At 32.8% G+C, this 20,566-nt stretch overlaps 2 protein-coding genes across 2 annotated transcripts; both read right to left on the bottom strand.

Annotated features, from left to right (window-relative positions):
- Window positions 1–1,767: 1,767 nt before the first annotated feature.
- On the bottom strand, window positions 1,768–10,857 carry LOC108210746 (DEAD-box ATP-dependent RNA helicase 17). Its single transcript, XM_017382137.2, has 10 exons — window positions 10,640–10,857; window positions 10,464–10,536; window positions 10,257–10,372; window positions 9,127–9,270; window positions 8,159–8,267; window positions 7,738–8,063; window positions 7,586–7,659; window positions 4,862–5,163; window positions 3,311–3,557; window positions 1,768–2,309 (listed from the first exon to the last, which is right to left on the bottom strand). The coding sequence occupies exons 1-10, from the start codon at window positions 10,761–10,763 to the stop codon at window positions 2,061–2,063; spliced, it is 1,764 nt and encodes a 587-aa protein (XP_017237626.1). The 5' UTR covers window positions 10,764–10,857; the 3' UTR covers window positions 1,768–2,060.
- A 2,489-nt stretch (window positions 10,858–13,346) lies between these two features.
- Window positions 13,347–16,403, bottom strand: LOC108212734 (uncharacterized). Its single transcript, XM_017384452.2, has 11 exons — window positions 16,244–16,403; window positions 16,094–16,170; window positions 15,948–16,001; window positions 15,112–15,166; window positions 14,973–15,024; window positions 14,582–14,646; window positions 14,401–14,433; window positions 14,245–14,301; window positions 14,102–14,152; window positions 13,951–14,028; window positions 13,347–13,876 (listed from the first exon to the last, which is right to left on the bottom strand). Exons 1-11 carry the CDS (start codon window positions 16,401–16,403, stop codon window positions 13,569–13,571), a joined length of 990 nt encoding a protein of 329 aa, XP_017239941.2. The 3' UTR covers window positions 13,347–13,568.
- Between the last annotated feature and the right edge of the window lie 4,163 nt (window positions 16,404–20,566).

The following is a 20,566-nucleotide window of genomic DNA, read 5'->3' as shown; positions in this document are numbered from 1 at the left end:
GAATATATTACTTCAGTATTATAATAAATGATATAAAATGAAATCTTCTTGTAGATATTTTATAGATATGTAGATATTCGGCAAATATAACTAACATTAGGAGATTGGTTATATTTATAGACATGAAAATGTAACATTGAAGTTGGATTGTTTTATAAAATTACTTTATTTTTTATTTATAATATATGTTAATGATTTTTAAATAATGATTTCACATGATTATGCTCTTATTAGTTCTTTAAAATGTAACACTAGCTAGACGCGTTCTTCAATGTAACTTTAAAGTTTTAACAACCTAACAATTAATTCCAGTACTTTAACTATAAGAAAACGCGCATATAATTAATGTATCCTTCCTTAAAAATTTCATGACTAGCTTCTTGTTTTTGTCATAAATGTGTGATATTCTCCAAATAATTTTAGTAATGCGAAGGAGCTAAAACCAGAAGTCGTCTTTTACCACTTAATTAGCGTATCATAATCATTGTCTAAACATAATTAGAAGAGGGCAGAAAGTGAGAGTCCGATTAGGAATTAAGGTGAGCAAACCATGTAAATTACATGATGTGATGAACAAGAGACCACATACACCTACCTTTGAGATGCATATAACATGTCCATGTTAATTTTCTCATAAATGCACCATATTTTCCCAAGAAATTTGTAGTGAAAAATACAAACTTAGTAATGGAAGGGCTCCTGGAGGATTAGATTAGGACTTAAGTGGGCCAAATTACATGTGCCATGTTTTGAAACTAATAAATGCTGGGCCAGGTTATAAGCCAATGGGTACATCTGTGGGCCTCTACAGCTCAACCCAGCAACTTCAATCTTGAGTACTATTAGACGTGGGAGAGCTTCGACCTCATCATTGCTTTAATGGTCGTTCGCTAGTCTATGTTCTGATAAAAGATGGCTTAGCTTGGCTCCTCATATGATTTAGAAAAGGATGTATCAAGATTTTGCACATTTTGCTATCAAGTTTTAGGTTTATGGTCCAGTATCATGATTAGTACTTGCATATTTAGGTCAAATTAGAACTAAACACATTAAGCCTAGAAGACATTACTCCAAAATTTGTGGGTGTTGGCACATCATTTTCTCATTAGATCTCTTCTTTCTAAGAGATTCACTATTTATGTCGGGTTTAAGATGAGAAGATGCAACCATGTACAAGCAAGCCGGTGCGAATCTAGTAAAAGACATAAGACACGTATACCGTAAAAAAATCTTTTTTGACATGTTTTCACCATTCTAAATTTTACAAAATTATAGAATCCTACAAAATTTGAAAATATACAAGCGTTTCTCGAAATGTGCTTGGTGCTTTCCTAAAAAAATAATCCTAGACCCGCACTTATGTACAAGCAAGTCCATACTACAAACTCCTAGCATGAACACTGGATTTCTGTAGAGGAAACAATTGTCGAATCACGATGTGCAAGTCCCAATCAAGACTACACGTTCCACTACTCAATAATGGGAGAAAATGGCACTACAAGGGCAAGGACTATACAACTTTCAAAGATTAATCACATTCAATAGAATCAATAATGCAGTTCTGCCAGCCATACAACTTGGCCGAGACTTCAGATGGCTATTACCCTGTACTCATCCACTGGTCATGATTAGGCGAACGTAGCGTATAATTTTTGCATCTAAAACGACTAAAGAACACGGATTTGAACATGTTTAACAATTATTAACAAGAAGGATGTACAAAAAGTACAGATACTATGATAGGAAACGACATGCAAACCAAGAATCTTTAAGGGCACCTACGAAATCTTTACCATTCAATTATAGATACAAAATTTGATGTGAATTGTCAACCACACTTCATTACAGAACTGGACCATTGTGAATCAGTCACAAGGTACAAACCCCGTACAACCATATAGTTATTTTGCCCTATCTAACTTCCAATTAAGACTTGGAAGATATGAAAAGTGTGAGCCCCATATGATAACAATGGATAACAATCATGACAGGGGTCTAATATTGTGCATACAAAATTTTGTAACCCGTTACCTACTAATTAAATATTGTAAAACTCAAGATTATGATTTACTAATGATCCGTCTCCTCTTTGATCCTCCTTTGTGTTTCTGGTCTCGGTTTCTCTTCTTCAACTGCTTCTGGAAGGACCCTCCAACCAATGATGGTTGTTCTTTCAATGCAAAACTTTTTGCCACATGGCCCAAATGCAGTTTCTTCACCATAAAAATACTTTTTAGCTCACCACGATGAGCACTATATGCTCGCACCCAAGAGCAAAAAGCACTCATTGCAAGTTTCTTCAAGCTTGGCTAATAGACAGAAGAAAATTGTCAAACCCTCTTGCAATATACCATTTGGGGTGGGAGGGGTGTTGATTAGGCGCTTCGATTAAACTATTAGACTTTTGTGTTTCGTTCTTTATCCACAGAAAAAACATACAATTGATAATACTATTTGACTCTAGTTCTTTAAGTTCTAATACTCATTTAGATTTGTACTTTTTGTTGGTGATTAGGTCAGCAGTAAATATTTGTTGATCATAACATGTAGTCAACAATTGTAATATATTGTGAGTCAGCATTTAACATACAAATATAATATAGAACAATATTTGTACAAGCACAGGGCAAAGTGTGTGTGTTATAAAAACAAGTCCAGGTACATATTCATAAATAAGAATACTTGGACCTTTTTTTGAGCCTTATTGGGCTTGATGCCTTAGATCCAGGCTTAAACACCCCACTGATGTATACGGGTGCAACTATAGCCCCAGAGGTTCCTGGGCCTAGGCATTTGATTTTTTAGCCTAACTACCACATAGGCTTATATTAAAGCACTTCATATTGAAAAAATTACCCATGTGCTGTGTGCTGTGTGCTGTCGTGTCTTGTGTGAGTTGTGCACTTGTGCTAAATCTTTCGCTAACAACACAAGTCCAATATCCTGGGTGACATTTTATAGCCAGTTTATGATCAAGAAAGCCAAGTTAACTATCTACTCCTTGCAAATTTCAGCGTACTCTAGTCGGGAAAATTATTTTTTACAAATTTATCTATGAGAACAAAAAACCATTCATAGGTTTTTTCTATAAAAAAGGGGCGATATAGAAGAAATAGATAAATCTTAACAAAATTTATAGACCAGGGTATATTGACCAGCAAAAGTTCAATACTTGGGAATTTCACAAATATATAACAGAGAGAAAATATTAGTGTTTTCCTTGTAACTAGAAAAAAGTCAAATTGAAGCAAAGAAGTTATAATCCTGCGCACAATGAAAGAATGGATATGAAATTTGAGCGAAACTTTACCTCTGTTATAACGCAGGATTCTAGTGCTTTCTGCAGTGAAAGCACCCAATGGTGTGTCTCCAATGATACAAACTTCTTAACATTCGGATTGCGACCATAAAATGGCATGCTGTCCAACAATTTGAGAAGAGGATACTCTGATAGCAGCACACCATGTCTTTTCAGCTCATCCAGATAATCAATTTCGATTGGCTGCAAAAATAATAAAGAATCTCCCCTTTCCCCTAAGCGAGCAGTTCTTCCAACCCTGCATTTTGCAAGATGTCAGTGAAATAGATAACTGTCAGTCTTTACGTACGGAAAACCAAAAAGTGAGAAATAACCCTATTAATTACAGCACAGGAGCTACTCTAACAAAAAAACCTAAAGGAAGTTTAAAAGCCTATACATATAAAGATTTGACAACTGCTGGACTCAACGCTCCCATATATGGTACAGGGAATATCGTCATCACCCACTTAATAATTACCTCTGTTTCAGAAATAAGCTCATGCGGCTGTTTGCCTAGGCTTAAAGCCCGAGCTTTAAGTCATTTCTGACTTTAAGCTGAAAAATGTCTGTTTGCGTAATAAGTCAGAAGTTAGCTTAAAGTCAGAAATAAGCCAGAAGCTGACTTGAAGCCAGAAGTTAGTTTGAGGTACTTTTTTCAGTGACTTAATTTTTTGAACTTTTTTTTATATAAAAATTACTTCTAAGTCATAAGTTGCTCATAAATCACTTTTATTTTTGTATTGTATTTTTAATAACCTATAAGTCATTAATAAGTTAAAATTAGCCAAACAGACATCTCAAGTTCCCAGCTTATCAGAAAAGTCACGTTAAGTCATAAGTCACGTCAAGTCATAAGTTGAGCCAAACGGGCTCTATAGCAGATCAACTTGGTATAACGAGACACGGTAGTTAGATCACAAATATATAGACATTGAGCATCAAGCTCCCTGACTATGGTAGACGTACTAGGTGTTTGTCATGGTATAATTTTTGCTTTAGAACTTAACTCATTCGATAATATGCTCAGAAATTCTAGGATTTCCAGATAATATATAGGTTGAATGATTGTAATGTAAATAATGACGACAATGAGAAAAAGACATCGTCGGCCTGTTATTAAAGTTCAGCTAACTTGATGTCTTTTCTCCATCTTTATATGACTTGTGTAGATCATAACATATATGTTCGAGGGGTGGGAGGTCTGTGAAGTTATTTATACACACATTTATATGCATGTATACATTAAAAATGGATCTCTAAAAGATCAAAGAGGGCAGTTAGATATACGGGTACACGAGACACAATCACATATGGAAATGATTCAGGTTTTCTGATATGGCTTCTGATTTGTCATGTCACAACCTAACGTGCGCCGATCTTACATTATACATCTTTGTTAGCTTTGACAGTTTCAGTTATAAAAATTTCAAGCTAGCATTCGTTCAGTCATCAGTGTATAAGGTTTTTCAATTTATTTTAATACAGATTGCAAGTTACTACCACGTTCATTTATGAAATAGCCATAGCAACCAATATGAAAATTCCATAGTAGTAAAGAACCTGTGGACGTATTCTGTTGCCTCCCCTGGGGAATCATACTGTATAATACACCTAACTTGTGGAAAATCCAAGCCTCTTGCAGAAACATCTGTAGACAATAGAAGAGCTGACTTCTCTGTTTTAAATTCATTGAACGAACTTCTCCGCTCCCCATGATCCATGTTTCCATGTAATTTATAAGTTTTGCATTCCAGAAAGAGCCTGGATTCTGCTTCTGAATTCGAATTTGGGGGCCACTGAAATTCACTCATCAGTAGATAATGAAAATCTACTGCATCACATGTTGAGAAGAAAACCACAATCTGCACAATTAATCGTTCATTGATTATTACACATAGTTTTGAAACAAAATTCAAACAATGAAGCACATACTTACAGAGTAATTGCTTCCCCTAATAACAACTGAGAAAGAAAGTTAACTTGTGCTCATTAACAATAGTCATCATTCATAAATTAGCTGTTGAAACTATACTCATCAATGACCTTGATCACTATACCAGATTACAGTATACAAATTTCATTATTGAATTACTACAAATAGATGTATTCAAAATTCCAGTTACAAATTTTGGTAACTACAGTGATATGTTCGACAATTCATAAATAAACGCAGAACCAAGGTTTTTCTAATCCAAATGATATATTCCCAAATAGATATACCTATGACAACTTCTACTATTTTATATACAATTATTTTTACATTTTTTTTCCCAAATGTAAGTATAATGTCACAAAGTTATCCCTATGACACTCCTAAGAGCCTACTAAGTACTCAAACAAAACAGGAAATTTATAACATTTCCTTGAACTTCCAGATAAAATTACAATAACAATGAGCTTGGTAAATGATACTGTTGTTTTTCTTATCACATCAGCTATGAGCCTATGACCTTTGATATGTTTTTCTTATACCATTATATCATGGGTGCAGGTCCCTAACAATCATATGTTAGGAGCCATTTAAACAACAATCACCTGAACAGCCGTTGGATCAACTAATTGACGGTGAGGATTTTAAATTTTTTTTACGTCTTTCCGCACTTTTTTTCCGCGGACAGATGCCATTCCACGCTGCTTCCCGCGGATCCAGAAATGTATGTGCGTGTGTATATAAAAAGTAGGTAATGAAAACAGAGAGAACAGACTGGACAAAAAAAAGTGTTTTGGGTGAAACACTAAATTTGAGCTGCATCTTCATTTTTATTCTCATAACCGTAATTTTTCAAAACTTGATTTTGATAATATATGTTTTTTTAATATCTGGTTTCAACCTAATTGCTAGACTTTTGGGCCTTCTTTAAATTTTCAAAACTAAAATAATTAATTTTTGTAAAATAAATGTACAAAACATATTTTACAAAAATTATTAGATTTATTAGATTTTAAAATCTAATAATTAAGTACATTTATTTTAAAACATATATCTTTGTAAAAACATATATGGACTTTCTTTTAGAAAACATATTACAAAAATCTATCTATTATTTCATATAAATAATTAAAATCTAATAATTATTAGATTTTTATATTATATATATATATATATGTAATATAAAAATAATTATTAGAAAATCTAATAATTATTTATATATATATTTTTTACATATATGGACTTTCTTTTATTAAAAATCTAATAATTATTTTAAAATCTAATAATTAATTTTTGTAAAACATATATATATTTTTTATTTTCAAAAGAAAATCTAATAATTGTAAGTACATTTATTTTAAAATAAATATATGTTTTTTTAATATGGACTTATTAGATTTTCTTTTAAAATAATTGTAAGTACATTTATTTTACAAAAATTAATTAACCATAAGTACATTTATTTTACAAAAATTAAATATTTTAGTTTTGCAAATTTAAAGAAGACCCAAAAGTCTAGCAATTAGGTTGAAACCAGATTTAAAAAAACATATATTATCAAAATCAAATTTTGAAAACAAAAATGAAGATGCAGCTCAAATTTAGTGTTTCGCCCAAATTTCAAGAAACACTTTTCTTTGTTTAGTCTGTTCTCTCTCTTTTCATTACCCTTTACATACAGACGCACATACATTTCTGGATCCGCGTGAAGCAGAGCGGAATGGTATCTGTCTGCGGAAAAAAAGTGCGGAAAGAAGTTAAAAAAATTTAAAATCTTCACCGTCAATTAGTTGATCCAACGGCTGTCCAGGTGATTGTTGTTTAAATGGCCCCTAACATATGATTATTGTTAGGGACCTGGACCCTTATATCATACTTAAAAGACAAAAACATAGAACAGGTGGCTTACTAATGATACAAGACAAGAGACTCTAGCAACCAAATAGAGTAACCCTTAGTATTGTAATATAATCTTATAACAAAAAAGTTGATTACTTATTGTGTAATTTACATATATTTCCTACCATACATAAACAGTATTGCTATATTTGCAAAGTATTGGGTATAATATTTATAATTTGACTTCCTATATTGGCAATAAAAGTGAGATGAATGGCCCCAGCAGCAAAGCTTGGGTCCTTTAAAGTGCAATACAGTTAAAATAATATTAATCAAGTAAATTGCAAAACAAAAAAATGTTCAGCACCCAAAAACATATAGCTTCCCAATACCCAACCGAAAGCACCTTTGTTTAATCTACCCTTGCCTTTCCAGAAGCAACTTTACATATATTTCTAAACAAAATGGCGTGCATTCAAAATAGCGAGGACTCGGCAAATTTACACTTGCCTTACCTTTTGAGTAGCAGATCCCTCAAATAGTTTTTTCAGAATGGACATGAGTACCACAAGCCGAGAACCACAAGACACTGCAGAGAGCATTTTTAAAGTTTTAAATCTATATTTGCATTAAAGTTGGGCATCAAAATATAAACTAATTTATGTACCTTTAACATATCTCTGAATTAATTGGGCTGGCATGTTATATTCACCATTTGATGAGTTTGTCAATTTTTCAAGACCATCTGATGCATTATCCACTCCAGCTTCTAGAGAGCTAAGAGTCTTGCACATTGGCTTTATTTGGATCTTTTTATCATCAAGGCCGATTGTAACTGGATTTTCTAAACTGATATTTGCAAGATGATTTACTTTATCGTTTAAGGTGGCTGATAATAGCAAGTTTTGCCTCTGTACAGTTGACTTGTCTTGTCTTGAACCTAGAACAGTGAGTATTTCTTCGATCTCCTTGCCATATCCTAATTCCAGAATCCTTTTAGTGGTCACAAGAAAAAGCAATTTCAGAATGAGCAAGGCATAAGTTATGTAATTGATACAAGTTGCTGCATTATTGAAATTCTTTTCCACCTATCTGCTTCATCAAATATAAGCCAGCGCAAATTCGTGTATACAAATGATGATGTATTCTTCAAATGATCCAAAAGACGGCCAGGAGTGGAAACAAGAATAGATACACCTGGACATGACCATCACCAAAGCATGTTAAACACTTAAATTTAGCACCACGCAGGACAAACTGCTCGAAATCAATCGAGTACTCTTCCAACCAATGGGAAAAACCGTAGATCCATATAAAAATAGTTGACAATATATGAAAAGCAACTAATAGTTCAATGGATGCAAAATTAGAAGCAAATAGTTGTCAAGTTTATTAAGCAACATCAGTAATTATAAATGTGATCAACTGTTATTACAGCAAAAATAAACAAATTAAAAAAAATAATAAAAAATAATAAAAAGTAGCCTGCTACCAGTTAAACTTCATTATACCAACTATGAAAGTTGCATATAGACAGATGTTCTTTATTTTGTAAGTGAAGCCCTACCAAAGAGATGCATTGCAGTGGTCAAAGTCCTACTACGTAGTCAGAAATATGATGAGACATATATTCTTTTGCATGTTCCACAATTGTCTGATAATTCTCTTAACAAGTCCTATTCTCGGGACAAAACATTAAAAAAAAAGATTATAATTACTTTAATTTAAAGGTACATGCAACTATGGAGGGCACCATGTGGAAGTGCCAGATATATTACTAGCTTCTTTAATGTGAAATGCACATCACTTAATAGTGTTCGTCTCCAGGATTGCTCATCTAACAGTTGCCCATTATCCTCTAGAATTTGACTTAGTAAGAGTCTAAGACAATGAACATACCAGTATCCCATGATATTTTTCCATATTCAAGTCAAACTTGAAAGTTACTATACAGAAATATATTTTAGTGACTGGAGACTTGGGAAAATCAAAAAAAAAATACCCATTATGTTTTAGTGCTTTTTAGTATCTGAAATGAACTGATAATTAGTAGTACCTTTGCGCAGCCTAGCTTTCTCTTTGGCTCTGCTTTCACCTCCCATGATATAACCTGGAACAAGCCAATGTAGACGGTGCAACATCTTATCCAGAGTTTCATAAACCTGCATGCAGAGTTCATGTGTTGGTACAAGAACCAACGCTGCAATGGGCAAACCAAAGTCAAGATCCTTGTGATTAAGACAAGAATGATATATATTCATAGCTCAAGCTTATGTGCAACTATAAATTATTATGAATAAAGCTCATAGGAACATAAATACAATACATTTATTCAAACATTAGTTGCCAACTACTTCAACAAGACGAAGACATATGAAAAAATGAAACCATAAGGCATAAGCAGTAGGGCATCCCGATTAAATATTACAGGCCAAATGAACCTTATGTGCGTGTCTACCAATTTTTCTTCAATTTTCTCTTTTTGTTAAATAGATGGTTGTCCATTGTGAACTATTTTCAATTTACTTTTACAGGCAAAGCAGAATTAGGGTGAAAAACAATTATAAAAAAAAAAGTTGCCTTTAAATACAAGACAATTTACAGACTAAATAATAATATAAGAAGGCTAAGTCATTTAATTAACTTAAAGAAAATACTTAACTGGATAGTGATCACGTTTTTCCATCACTATACGACTACATAGCTGCTTGTTTTTGTAAATTCAGTACAATCTCATATTCCTAGAATTAAGAAAAATTATCACTTCAACTTTTATTTATGCAAATTTGATAATATACTTGGGGGTCTTATCATTTGCCAACTATACTATAACCACATGTATTATTCTTATTATGTGTTCAATAACGCATAAATGAACCAGATATAATATTTATCATCGTGTTCCCATGTTTGGCAACAACTCAAGTCTCCATCCCCTTGATCAGTTGACAACAAATAAGAAACAATCACCACCACTATCACCCCCATTACGTATGATCCTTCATGTCTTTAAATTAGTACACAGGACATGTAACCTCCAAAACTCATACTTAATAGCAAATGCTAATTAAACAATCAGGAACAATAAGATACCTCACTTATCTTATCCAACGACTTCCATGTACATAATTATGTAACATTTATAATTGTCAACACCACATTCTCAATAAAAAAAAAAAAACATACCATAAGTACCATCAGCACGATTAATCCTCTGCTTATCATTCTGCAACAACAAATGATGAACAACCGGCGCCAGATAAACCAAAGTCTTGCCAGTCCCGGTAGCCGCATTCACAAGCCTGAATCCTCAACATTGCAACAAAAACAGTTTTTCAAAAACCAACATCACCAATCCCTTAAAAACATCACAAAAACATTACAAAAGCTTACACATGCTTCCCGGAAAGTATAACAGGAACAGCCTGAGCTTGAATATGTGTAGGAACCTTAAACCCCAATTTCTCTACACAAAAATCAAACAAGTATCAAAATTTACATACATATACTCATACAATAATATACAAAATAGAAACAATAAGCATGTGTGGGTAAAATTGAATTAGTACCTTCTAGTATATTACACAATCTGGTGTGGAGACCGAGAGTTTCAAAAGTACAAGAAGCAAAGACTTTATCATCATGGGCAACTTCAATTGAGTGCTTCTCCTCATTTTTTGTGTTTTTAGACATTTTTAGTTGCAAGATTTTGTTAGGGTTTTGGTTGTGTTAGGGTTTACTGGTTTAGGCCAAGAAGTGAAGAGTTCAAACAAGAATAAATATGTTTGGTTCGGGGCTCCGTTAACCCGGATTATTAGTTGATAATTGGTGACGTGGGGTAGAGTATTGGGCCTGACCTTAGTTACCGTAAGGCCTAAGGCCCATTATTAAAGTTCAATAAACGCAGCAATTACTGCAACTAGCAATCTGGCCCGTGCTTCGCACACGGGTAACGCTTGAATTTTAATATATAATTAATTGATTGTAATGTGTTTTTAATTATAACAAACAGTGTTTAAATTACCAAATGATGTTCATGGTGCTATGAATCACAAATACTATTCTTTGATCCACAATCTAATATTAATCTCTCAGTGATGTTTTATTCATTTGTCAGAACTTAATATCAGACGGCGTTAACGGTGAGAGCGTTAATCTTGAAATTGGAGAATTATGACCATAATTCATTGGTTGTATTGTCATAGACGGTGGGAGCATTAATCTTGAAATTGGAGAATCATAACCATAAATCATTGGCCGCGCATACAGTAAAACTGATTCTTGATTATCTTTAAGTGCCTGCATAAACCAGTTCTTCATAATGCATTTTGCACAGCAAGTGAACGTATTTACTATCTCGTCGATGGTTGTAATAGTAAGTGACCTGGAGCATCACATAGATTGACAGTTGACACATAGTTTGGTAGCATTTTTTTCTTGTCACGAAAGTGGCTGGAGTTTGTATATTTGAACAAAGATATGAGAACTAAGAGAAGATTTGGTTCTTCATGTGATGTATTCTTATATTTAGAAGGTAGCATAGTAATGTGAGGCAACTGCCCTATGCTTCATCTTGTTAATATGAACCAATTGTCCCACTCTCTGGATTCTCCTACAGGGTGCACTGGATACAATATTTTAAGCTTTTCACCTGGTCGATGGTGAGAAGCTTTCTCTCGAGCATTTGAGACGGGTGTCACGGGTTACTTGAACACCAGTACGGGAAACCAGTCAGTTAAGCTATGATCCAATTATATGAACTACTAAGAATTCATAGTGCAGGAAATCTACCTCTAAAGACCGAAAAACAAATCCGAAAGACGTCTGCTAGTAATGTATCTAACTCGAATCTTAGATACAGTTTACTACAAATCGCAAAACCCTTTGCACATATTTTCACTAAATAAATTGCTACATTTCAACGTAAATTATAAAGTTACAATATATTCATCGTAATTTTTGGAGTTTCACATGTGAATAATATTTGATTATTTTCATTGATTTTTTTTACAAAAAGACATGTGCATGTGATTATATAATAATAATTGATATTCTGCTCAAAATTAAATTGACAAATATAAAATAATTTAATCTAACAATGGCATTTCATGTGTGGAACTAAAATTATAATTTTATGAATCTACTATTAAATCATTATTTTGTAGATAATAATAAATAGTAACTAAATTTATTTTTAAATATTTATAATATTACTTTATAAACTTTTAAAATAATAAGAAAAAAGATTAAAACAATAATATCATTATATAATTAAAGTTTCTCGGCGTCGCCTAATGGCGACGCCTCGTATCTTGAATAATATAATTAAAATTTATAATAAATTATTCTTAAATATTCATAATGTTAAATTATTACAATAATATATATATCTTTTTTTATTGAATTTTAAAAATAATATTTAGTTGGGCTTGTTGTCTACTCGAGTTATCCAAAATGATTAAATATCGAACCAAAAAAATATATTATTTAAAAAAATCGAGTATTAATATCAGACATTTCAAAAAACATAATATTCACAATGAAATAGGTGAAATAAAATTTTCCATCACGCATCACATATATAAAGCAACATGAATAATAAATGAATCTTGAAAAAATAGTTAATGTATTTACAAAATTGTATATCAGATACGTTAACAATAATTAACAAAATAAATTATGAATTAATTTTATAAATGCTCACTTAAAAAAATTGCATTGGACATGTAAGACGTATATATATTTTTAGATTTTCCTCCTCTTACAATATAAAACATCTAAATTTTTGTCATCTTTATTCGCTTTATAAATATTTATAATATTGCTTCATAAAATTTTAACATAAAAAGAAAATATACAAAAAATAGTAATTATAATCAATATACTTATATAAAGGAGAAGCGAGGGGCGTGTAGGTGGCGCCTCTCACATCGCAAATATCAAAAATTAGAATTACCTTTTTTAGTTTCGAGTATATTAGATCAAGTTTCAGAATCTGATTTTGTTTCAGATTATTTATAGTATATATTTGAAAGTTTTAATTTGATTTTGTTTCAGATTATTTAATTATGAAAAGGTAGTTATAGACCGTTATTATAATATAATTAAAGTTTCTTGGCGTCGCCTAACAACACCACCTCATATCTTGAATAACATTACAAAAAATTATAGTAAATTAAATATAAAATATTTCATTATTTAAATATAAACATATTTATTTATCAAATTTTAAATTAATATTTTCCCAACATGATGAAATAAAAGAATGGATAGATGTATAATTGATGTATTTATTTATAAAATATCTTTTTTATCAAACAGTATAAAATGCATAAAGATTACTCGGTCATCAATCAAATTTATTTTGTGCTCATTTTCTCTGACTGATGGTTCTTGCTCAGTACCTAATCCAGCAAAACCCTTATGATGTTAAACATCTTGTTCTTTATAAAAATGCTCCTGATTGTATGTGACCTGATATAGCTATTCGGATTCCATTTAACTACTTGTAATAGGTTCCATTTTCATCTGCTCTAGAGGCAGAATCTCCTCCTCGAGCTCGGATTTCGAATTAGTAAAAGTTGCAACATCAAAACAGATGGCAATGGACCTTGATGGCAGGACCTGATTTTCACAAAATTTCAGCAGTTGAAATGGCGCAAAAGTATTATTAAAAAATGCATTAACAGATGAAGACCTTGATGCCACTTTCACATGCTCTTTAATCTTTAATGGGAAGTTCAAAAATTGTATGGGCAGGTCTTCTGAACAACCTCGCTGGCTAGCCTTTTGTTTCTGTAGAAAACCTGGTAGGTCTGTGGATCAAGATCACGCTAAAACTCCTGCTTGTACTTTATCACGAATTCAGCATGATATGTACCTGATAAATCCACCTCGGATAACCGACGGGCAGATGGTGAAGGCTGGAATGGTTGTGTGCTGCCTTTACAGAATTGACCTATGTTTAATGTTCATAAAAAAAATTAACATTGTCAAGCAACTGCTATAAGATTAAAGGATAGTTTTATCACCTGCTAGTGGACTTTGTACCATATTCCCCACTTCAGTAATATCAGACCCACCTTTAATTTCACAATAACAAAAGTGAATTAGTTGTTCAGTAAAGAATGTCACAGGGAAGCTGCAAATACGTCCTTAACAATTATAGTCTTACTTATATTATCTGATCTCGGGTTAAGTCCAGCTCCAGGAACACCTGCTCGAATATTTGCTGTGCGAATTGATGTTAAAAATTACAGAATGTATGAGTTTTCACTTTGTGGTAAATCATCTAATTAAAAATAAGAAAGGATAATGACATATCACATACGCTCATCTAGAATAGTACTCTCAACGTCTCTGTCTGCATCAAAGGGAATGATTGTTATTTAGACAGTGATATACTTAATTAAAGACCTGTCATCTAAGCAAGACATATACATAGCAGTTGATGAAGGTCCACTTCTAAATTAAGAATACAAAATTCAAAGAATAAAGATCAATAGAACTACCTGCAGAAGTCCACTGAAGCAACCTTGAAAAAGGCAGTTGTACCTGTGTACATTTTGCGACACATCTAGAGAAAATGGTGCAATCCTTTAATTTTTGCACGACTAACGCAACATCGAGAGCTTACATTACAAACATCTAATAGTAACACAATCAGTTAACTAATATTAGAAATATAATAACTTTGGAACTACAATCTACTTAACTAAAAAAAACCAACTCCAATAAGAGTTACATTATAGCAGACAAAATGTTTGTGTATTTTTATAATGTCTTTTTAAATTAATTAGTGATTTTGGTAAAAGCTGCAAATTCTTATATAAGAACCAAATAAATGTCAACCTCTTCCGACATCTAGTTCTGACATCTAGTTGAGTTATATGATTTGCATACCTGTAACCGAGCTCAATCGCTTCAAGCACTGCTTTTACGACAATCTCTGGTCCTGGAAATACCCAAAACAGGCATGCTTTTCACATTCTCGGAACTCAAAGTAACTTGTGGAATGCTCATCAAACAACGCTAAACTGACCATCTGAGTATTTGGAGTAGACTGAGCAGCATTGAATAAAGCACTGTTGGCAGGGCTAGAGAATTGATTGAAATGACGATTCAACTGATTTCCTTGGTTAAGTTGGCTTTGCCCGAGGCCATGTTGAATAGATCCAGAAGGTAGCTTTCTACCCTGAAATTGTTGTGATCCCGATGGCTGAGAGAATTGCATTTGGTGTTGAGAGTGTATTTGGAGATAGTTTGAGTTAAACAACCAACAAAATATTTACTGGCATCTCAGAATAAGAGCACACCTTCCCAGTTCCCTCTCATTCAATCTCCAAGCAAAAACCAGCAATTTCATAATAAAGACATAGCAATTTCACCTTCCAGCCAGTCCCCTGGAGATCATCAACAACAGAAGATATATTATGAGAGGAAAGTCTCCGTTGTCCTGGCAACATATAAGGAGTGAATGACAGTCTTTTGCTACCAAACTCATAAACAGAGAGAAACAGTTAACTGCCAGTTTACTACGGCTCCGAGCGGCAGAGCAGTTTGATACTGTTAATACTTAATAGTAGAGGAAAATGTTTGGCTTTGTCATTCACAAGAGTGAAGTAAATGAAATAAGAGAGAAACTTAATAGTGTTCGGATCACTATTATCACCCAAATAAGAACCAATAGTTTCAGCATATCAATTCTAAGTTAGTTCTTTTAGCTCAAGGGCAAATTATACACAACTGATAAAGATAGCAATGCAAGACCAAGAAAAGTTGCGTTGTATTTATGACGATAAGCGATTTTTTATGCGTAGAATTTAGAACACCAGTTGCATCAGAAATACTGTGAAAGTAAGTCCACAAAGAAGATACCTTTAATATATACTCCACAATTAGACTCGTCTCCTGTTCTCCTAATGCTGATGCCTGTAATGACAGTTGAAAAGTTTATGGTACAAAATTAAAAGAAGATCAGAGGTTTGCTGAATTACTTAAGGCGATCAAGGCAGCTACAACACCTTCATAAATATATCAAGATCTTCATCAGGTTTGATTCCAGCCCTCTTCTCTCTTCTTGCAAGCTCCTCAAGCATATCTATTGCAAAACTTATGGTTTATCATCTTGGTGACCAACAAACATGTCCAATCTTTCAGAGATCATGACTTACCATATTTACATCCAACACCCTGACAACGTGCTGAGAAATCAAGTGTTTCTCTCATTGTCATCTCTGGCACATGCCAATCTTGTCGACTAACATAGGCAGATGTCCTCCGTGGAACAAACTCTTTTAAACCGTGTCCGTTGTAAGTAATATTCCCTGACATCTTCGAAGAAATTAAGGTATTAGAGAACAAAAATAAATTAATAAGACCACTGACCTAATAAAAAAATGTCACTTCCAATTGTCCTGTTAAATGAACCAAAAACTACACATTAAGAACACAAATCACCTAATGGACCATGGCCATCCCAAAGAGCACAAGTTTTGCATTGTAGATAAGATATATATTTTAAATCACAAAAGAACATAGTCCGGGCCTAAAAAGAATAAAGAAAATGATAAATAAAATCCAACAACTTATAAACAAAAAAAATAATAGAATAAAATGATTTTTTTTCCTAGTAGAAAACGGAATGCTGGAGAGATAAAAGTGAAAAACCAACCAGGCGGGGTGGATAAATAAAAGATAAAGATTAAAGAGTCCTGAAAATGCGTCAAGCATAAAAGGCACTGATGCAGGGACATATCCTGCCGTGAGGATGGCTCAAGCTAGAATTAGTGGTGTCATAGCATAGGCAAATCTCAGGCGGCCCTCTATTCTAATAGTCGTGGAGTTTGTATTTGTGTCCTGTAGAAAAAGAGCGGATTCTGAATGTGTATAATTAGAAGTTCTATGATATGGATGATAGCATGTTTTTTGTGCAAAATATAGCGATTTTCTCATTACCCATCGAATTTTATCAGCCAAAGTCCAGGTGGATTGAAGTTACAATCACAATAATATATTTTCATCATTTAAATCAATATATTTATTAATAACATGATGTACTATCGCTAGTAGATTAGGTAATTCATTCATAGTGCAGTGAAGTTATAGCACCAAAAAACAGTGACATGTAAAGTTCATCAGTATAAATAAAAAGATATTGTTTGTGGATAAAATTGGAGTTTAATAAAGAAAAAACATGCACCTGGAAACGGCTATATACAATGTCTGAGTCTAGCAGATACTCTGGCCTACCCAAAGATAAGAATGCAAATCTCCACTGTTTACCAGGATTAAGTTCCCTAAACAAAACATAAAAATCAACATTAGATGATCCAACACAATGTATGATACACAGTAACAAACATACAAAGAACAGGGATCCAATATCAACCGTTAATTTCAATGCTTAAATAAAACAAAAAGATCATACCTTCGAGAACTCCTCGTCTGAAATTTGCACCTTCTTTTGAACCCGCACCTTGCTTAGGCATTTTAACAAACAGTTTAAGGCTTCTCACTGATACTTTCTCTTCAGATGCCTGTAATATCAAAAAAAAATAAGTCTCCATTAATCAATGATCAGAAAACGAACAAAATTCATATCCTTTGTATTCACTGATACTTTACCATAAAAGTCACCAGTATCCGTGAATGATCAGAAAACGAAGAAAAAATTGCTGCAATACATACTCAGAGCGTAGGTTTGAAATCACGTCTCCATTAATCAAGGAATTCAAAATTTAAACCGATGAAAAGATGAAATCCGGCAGTTGGAGGAAATCGTGGAGGCTAAATTGCAGGGATCGAGTGATTGGAGGAAGTCGTTTCCAACAGTTAGACCCGGTTATAGTTGGATCAACCCGATAAAAGTATAAAAAACAATAGCATTCAAGTCGGGTATAATCCAGATTGAAATGGAGGATCCAAGATGGAGGGAAAATGACTGAAATGGACGCAGCTTTGTATGGGGTGAAAAAATTAGGAAGGACAGAAAAGGTCTTTTTCCAAAATGTTTGTATTCAGGAATTAGGATTATATAGATATAGATATTTTATTTTTATTTTCTTGCTAATTACCACAATATTGTTTTGTATGGCTTTGAAATTTATTTTGTCTTGAGAATTATACTCGCTTAGTTAATTAATTAATTAAATTACAAAATCCTTTTCATGGTTTTATAATATATTGAATACTAAATTTTCAAAATAGATATTTATTTGAAAATATTTTAATAATATTGTCATTAAATTATATAAATTATCAAGATGAGTTCAAATAAATAATTTAAAATTAATTAAAAATAATAATATAATAATCCAATTTTAAGAAATATACTGATAATCTATTGTGCTGGTTTTATCATTTCTTAAACTTATCCTCTCTTTAACTCGTTTTTTTTTATTTTTAATAATTAAATATTCACTTCACACATTCTACATATCACATCTTTTATATTAGACTTTTATTAATAAAATTTAAATTTAATATTAAAATTATATTAAGAAAATATAAATAAAAATTACTATTGAGCCAATCATTTAATAAAAAATCTTGTTCTAAAAGTTGATTTGTTTATCATAGTCAACAAAACAACCCATTCTTTCTTCACATACATGTAGTTGTCTTCTCAGTTCTTATACACCACATAACACATTACATACAGTCTGTGTGTCCAGGTCTTGCAGCATGCATTTGAGCTGCTTGTATAAAAGACCCATAGAGCAATAATTACCACCCGTCGTCCACTCCATCAGCACGGTAAAATGTACTTGCCTGTTAAAGTTCTTGATTTATGTAAATGCATATGAATGTATTTGAAGCTGCATGTTGAGTACGGTTCTTTGTGGTATAAACATATTTGATTTTGATATAACTTGACCTGCTATGAATGAATAATCAAGTGAAATATAGAATAATTTGGTTTGTTACTCAAATGTGTTGAAAAATAAGCATGAGAGTTTGTTGTAACTTCATTTCAACCTCAGATATGCTAAAACTACTTGTGGATTTCTGGCTTGCTCAGATTAATAGGGAGAGCAAAGGGACAATGACAGTAGCCATGCAATCTTCCAATTAAGTTCGATGCTGTCGAGACTCCGCTTGGCCACAATCCCACAATCCTGATGTATGTAATTATATTCTTGATCGTGTCAATGGAATTAATGAGGTAATGGCTTCTAATTGTTTTATTGAACCAATTGTGTCTTCTATATAATGGATGTTCGTTTCTATTGACTTTCAAGTTTCAGATTCTATTACTCTAATGAAGAGGTATAATTAGTTTTTTTAGAGGCCCTTTCAGATGAATACCTGAAAGATGGCATGTTTCCATGTAAAAAACTTTTATGCCTGAGTCTGGGTTCTTTTTCTTTTCTTGAGCTATACTGAGCCCTAGGTCGATGAACATATACCGACTATGGCCTTGACTGCTAAATTTTAATAGTTGGAAAAATGATTTTAAAGAACACAAATACAGCCCATTGAGTTATATGTATACATTACTTGTAAAACCTAAATTGCATCTTAACCACAGAGTTTCATTTCATATTTTGTGCGAACTTACAACCCTATATTAAGCGTTGAAAAAACAAATCTACTGCACATTACAAAAATGCTTGATTTTACCAAGTTTGACCAAAAATTGTAGTGTTAACTGTTAAGAGAGTGCATGAATATCTGGTGAATGAGAAGGTTACTAACATAAATGAAGGTCATGAAATACCTCTGCTGTAAACATTTCGCAGAATGTGGTTGTTGATGTTAGGCGAAGTCTTGTCCTTGAGTAATTCCATTTGTCTCTGGATTGATATCTTACGGTTAATCATTGCTCAGTTTCCCGAGGTTTTTCTTCTTCAACCTTTTCTGATTTTGTTGCCAGACCTTGATTTCTGTAACTCGATTCTCCAGAACTAGTCACTTAAGCTGCTTCCTCTTTCGCGATATCGTCTGATGAAGGCGTTCAGGTCTGGAAACCTTTCAAAATTGTGCCACTCAGTATTAACAGATACTAGGCCTGTGCTCATCTTTAAAGAAGTGAAATTTTCTATCTGGGGACACACATGCATTTGAAACAAATGTAAGTTGCGCATATTGAGAGCATAGTTTAAAGTTCTGCTGAAACTTTTGAGGTTTGGCAAATCTCTAAGAACAATTTGTTCGAGTTGAAAGGATGTAATTATCTGGTCATTTGTGAAAGAAGTTTTATCAACCTCCACATCTTCAACAATCTCTTCCAGCAATCTGCAATGTGATACTTCTAAATATCTGATTTGCTGAAGTTTTCTGAAGGAGGAGCAAGTGAAAAGAGTAGAAATTCCACAAACGTGAACTCACACCTCTGTTAAAGCCGGCATATGGCCCTCATAATTTGCACTCTGAAAAAAGCTTTTGAGATTTGGCAAATCTCTTAGAGTAACTGATTTCAACTGAAAGAAGATAACAGCCTTTTTATCCATGACAGAAGCATCATCCCTCACATCCACCACAATTTCTTGCAA

Source organism: Daucus carota, chromosome 3, assembly GCF_001625215.2.
Source record: "Daucus carota subsp. sativus chromosome 3, DH1 v3.0, whole genome shotgun sequence".
NCBI lineage: Eukaryota > Viridiplantae > Streptophyta > Magnoliopsida > Apiales > Apiaceae > Daucus > Daucus carota.
The sequence above is the reverse complement of the archived record's forward strand: the minus strand, read 5'-3'. Positions and strand labels throughout refer to the sequence as shown.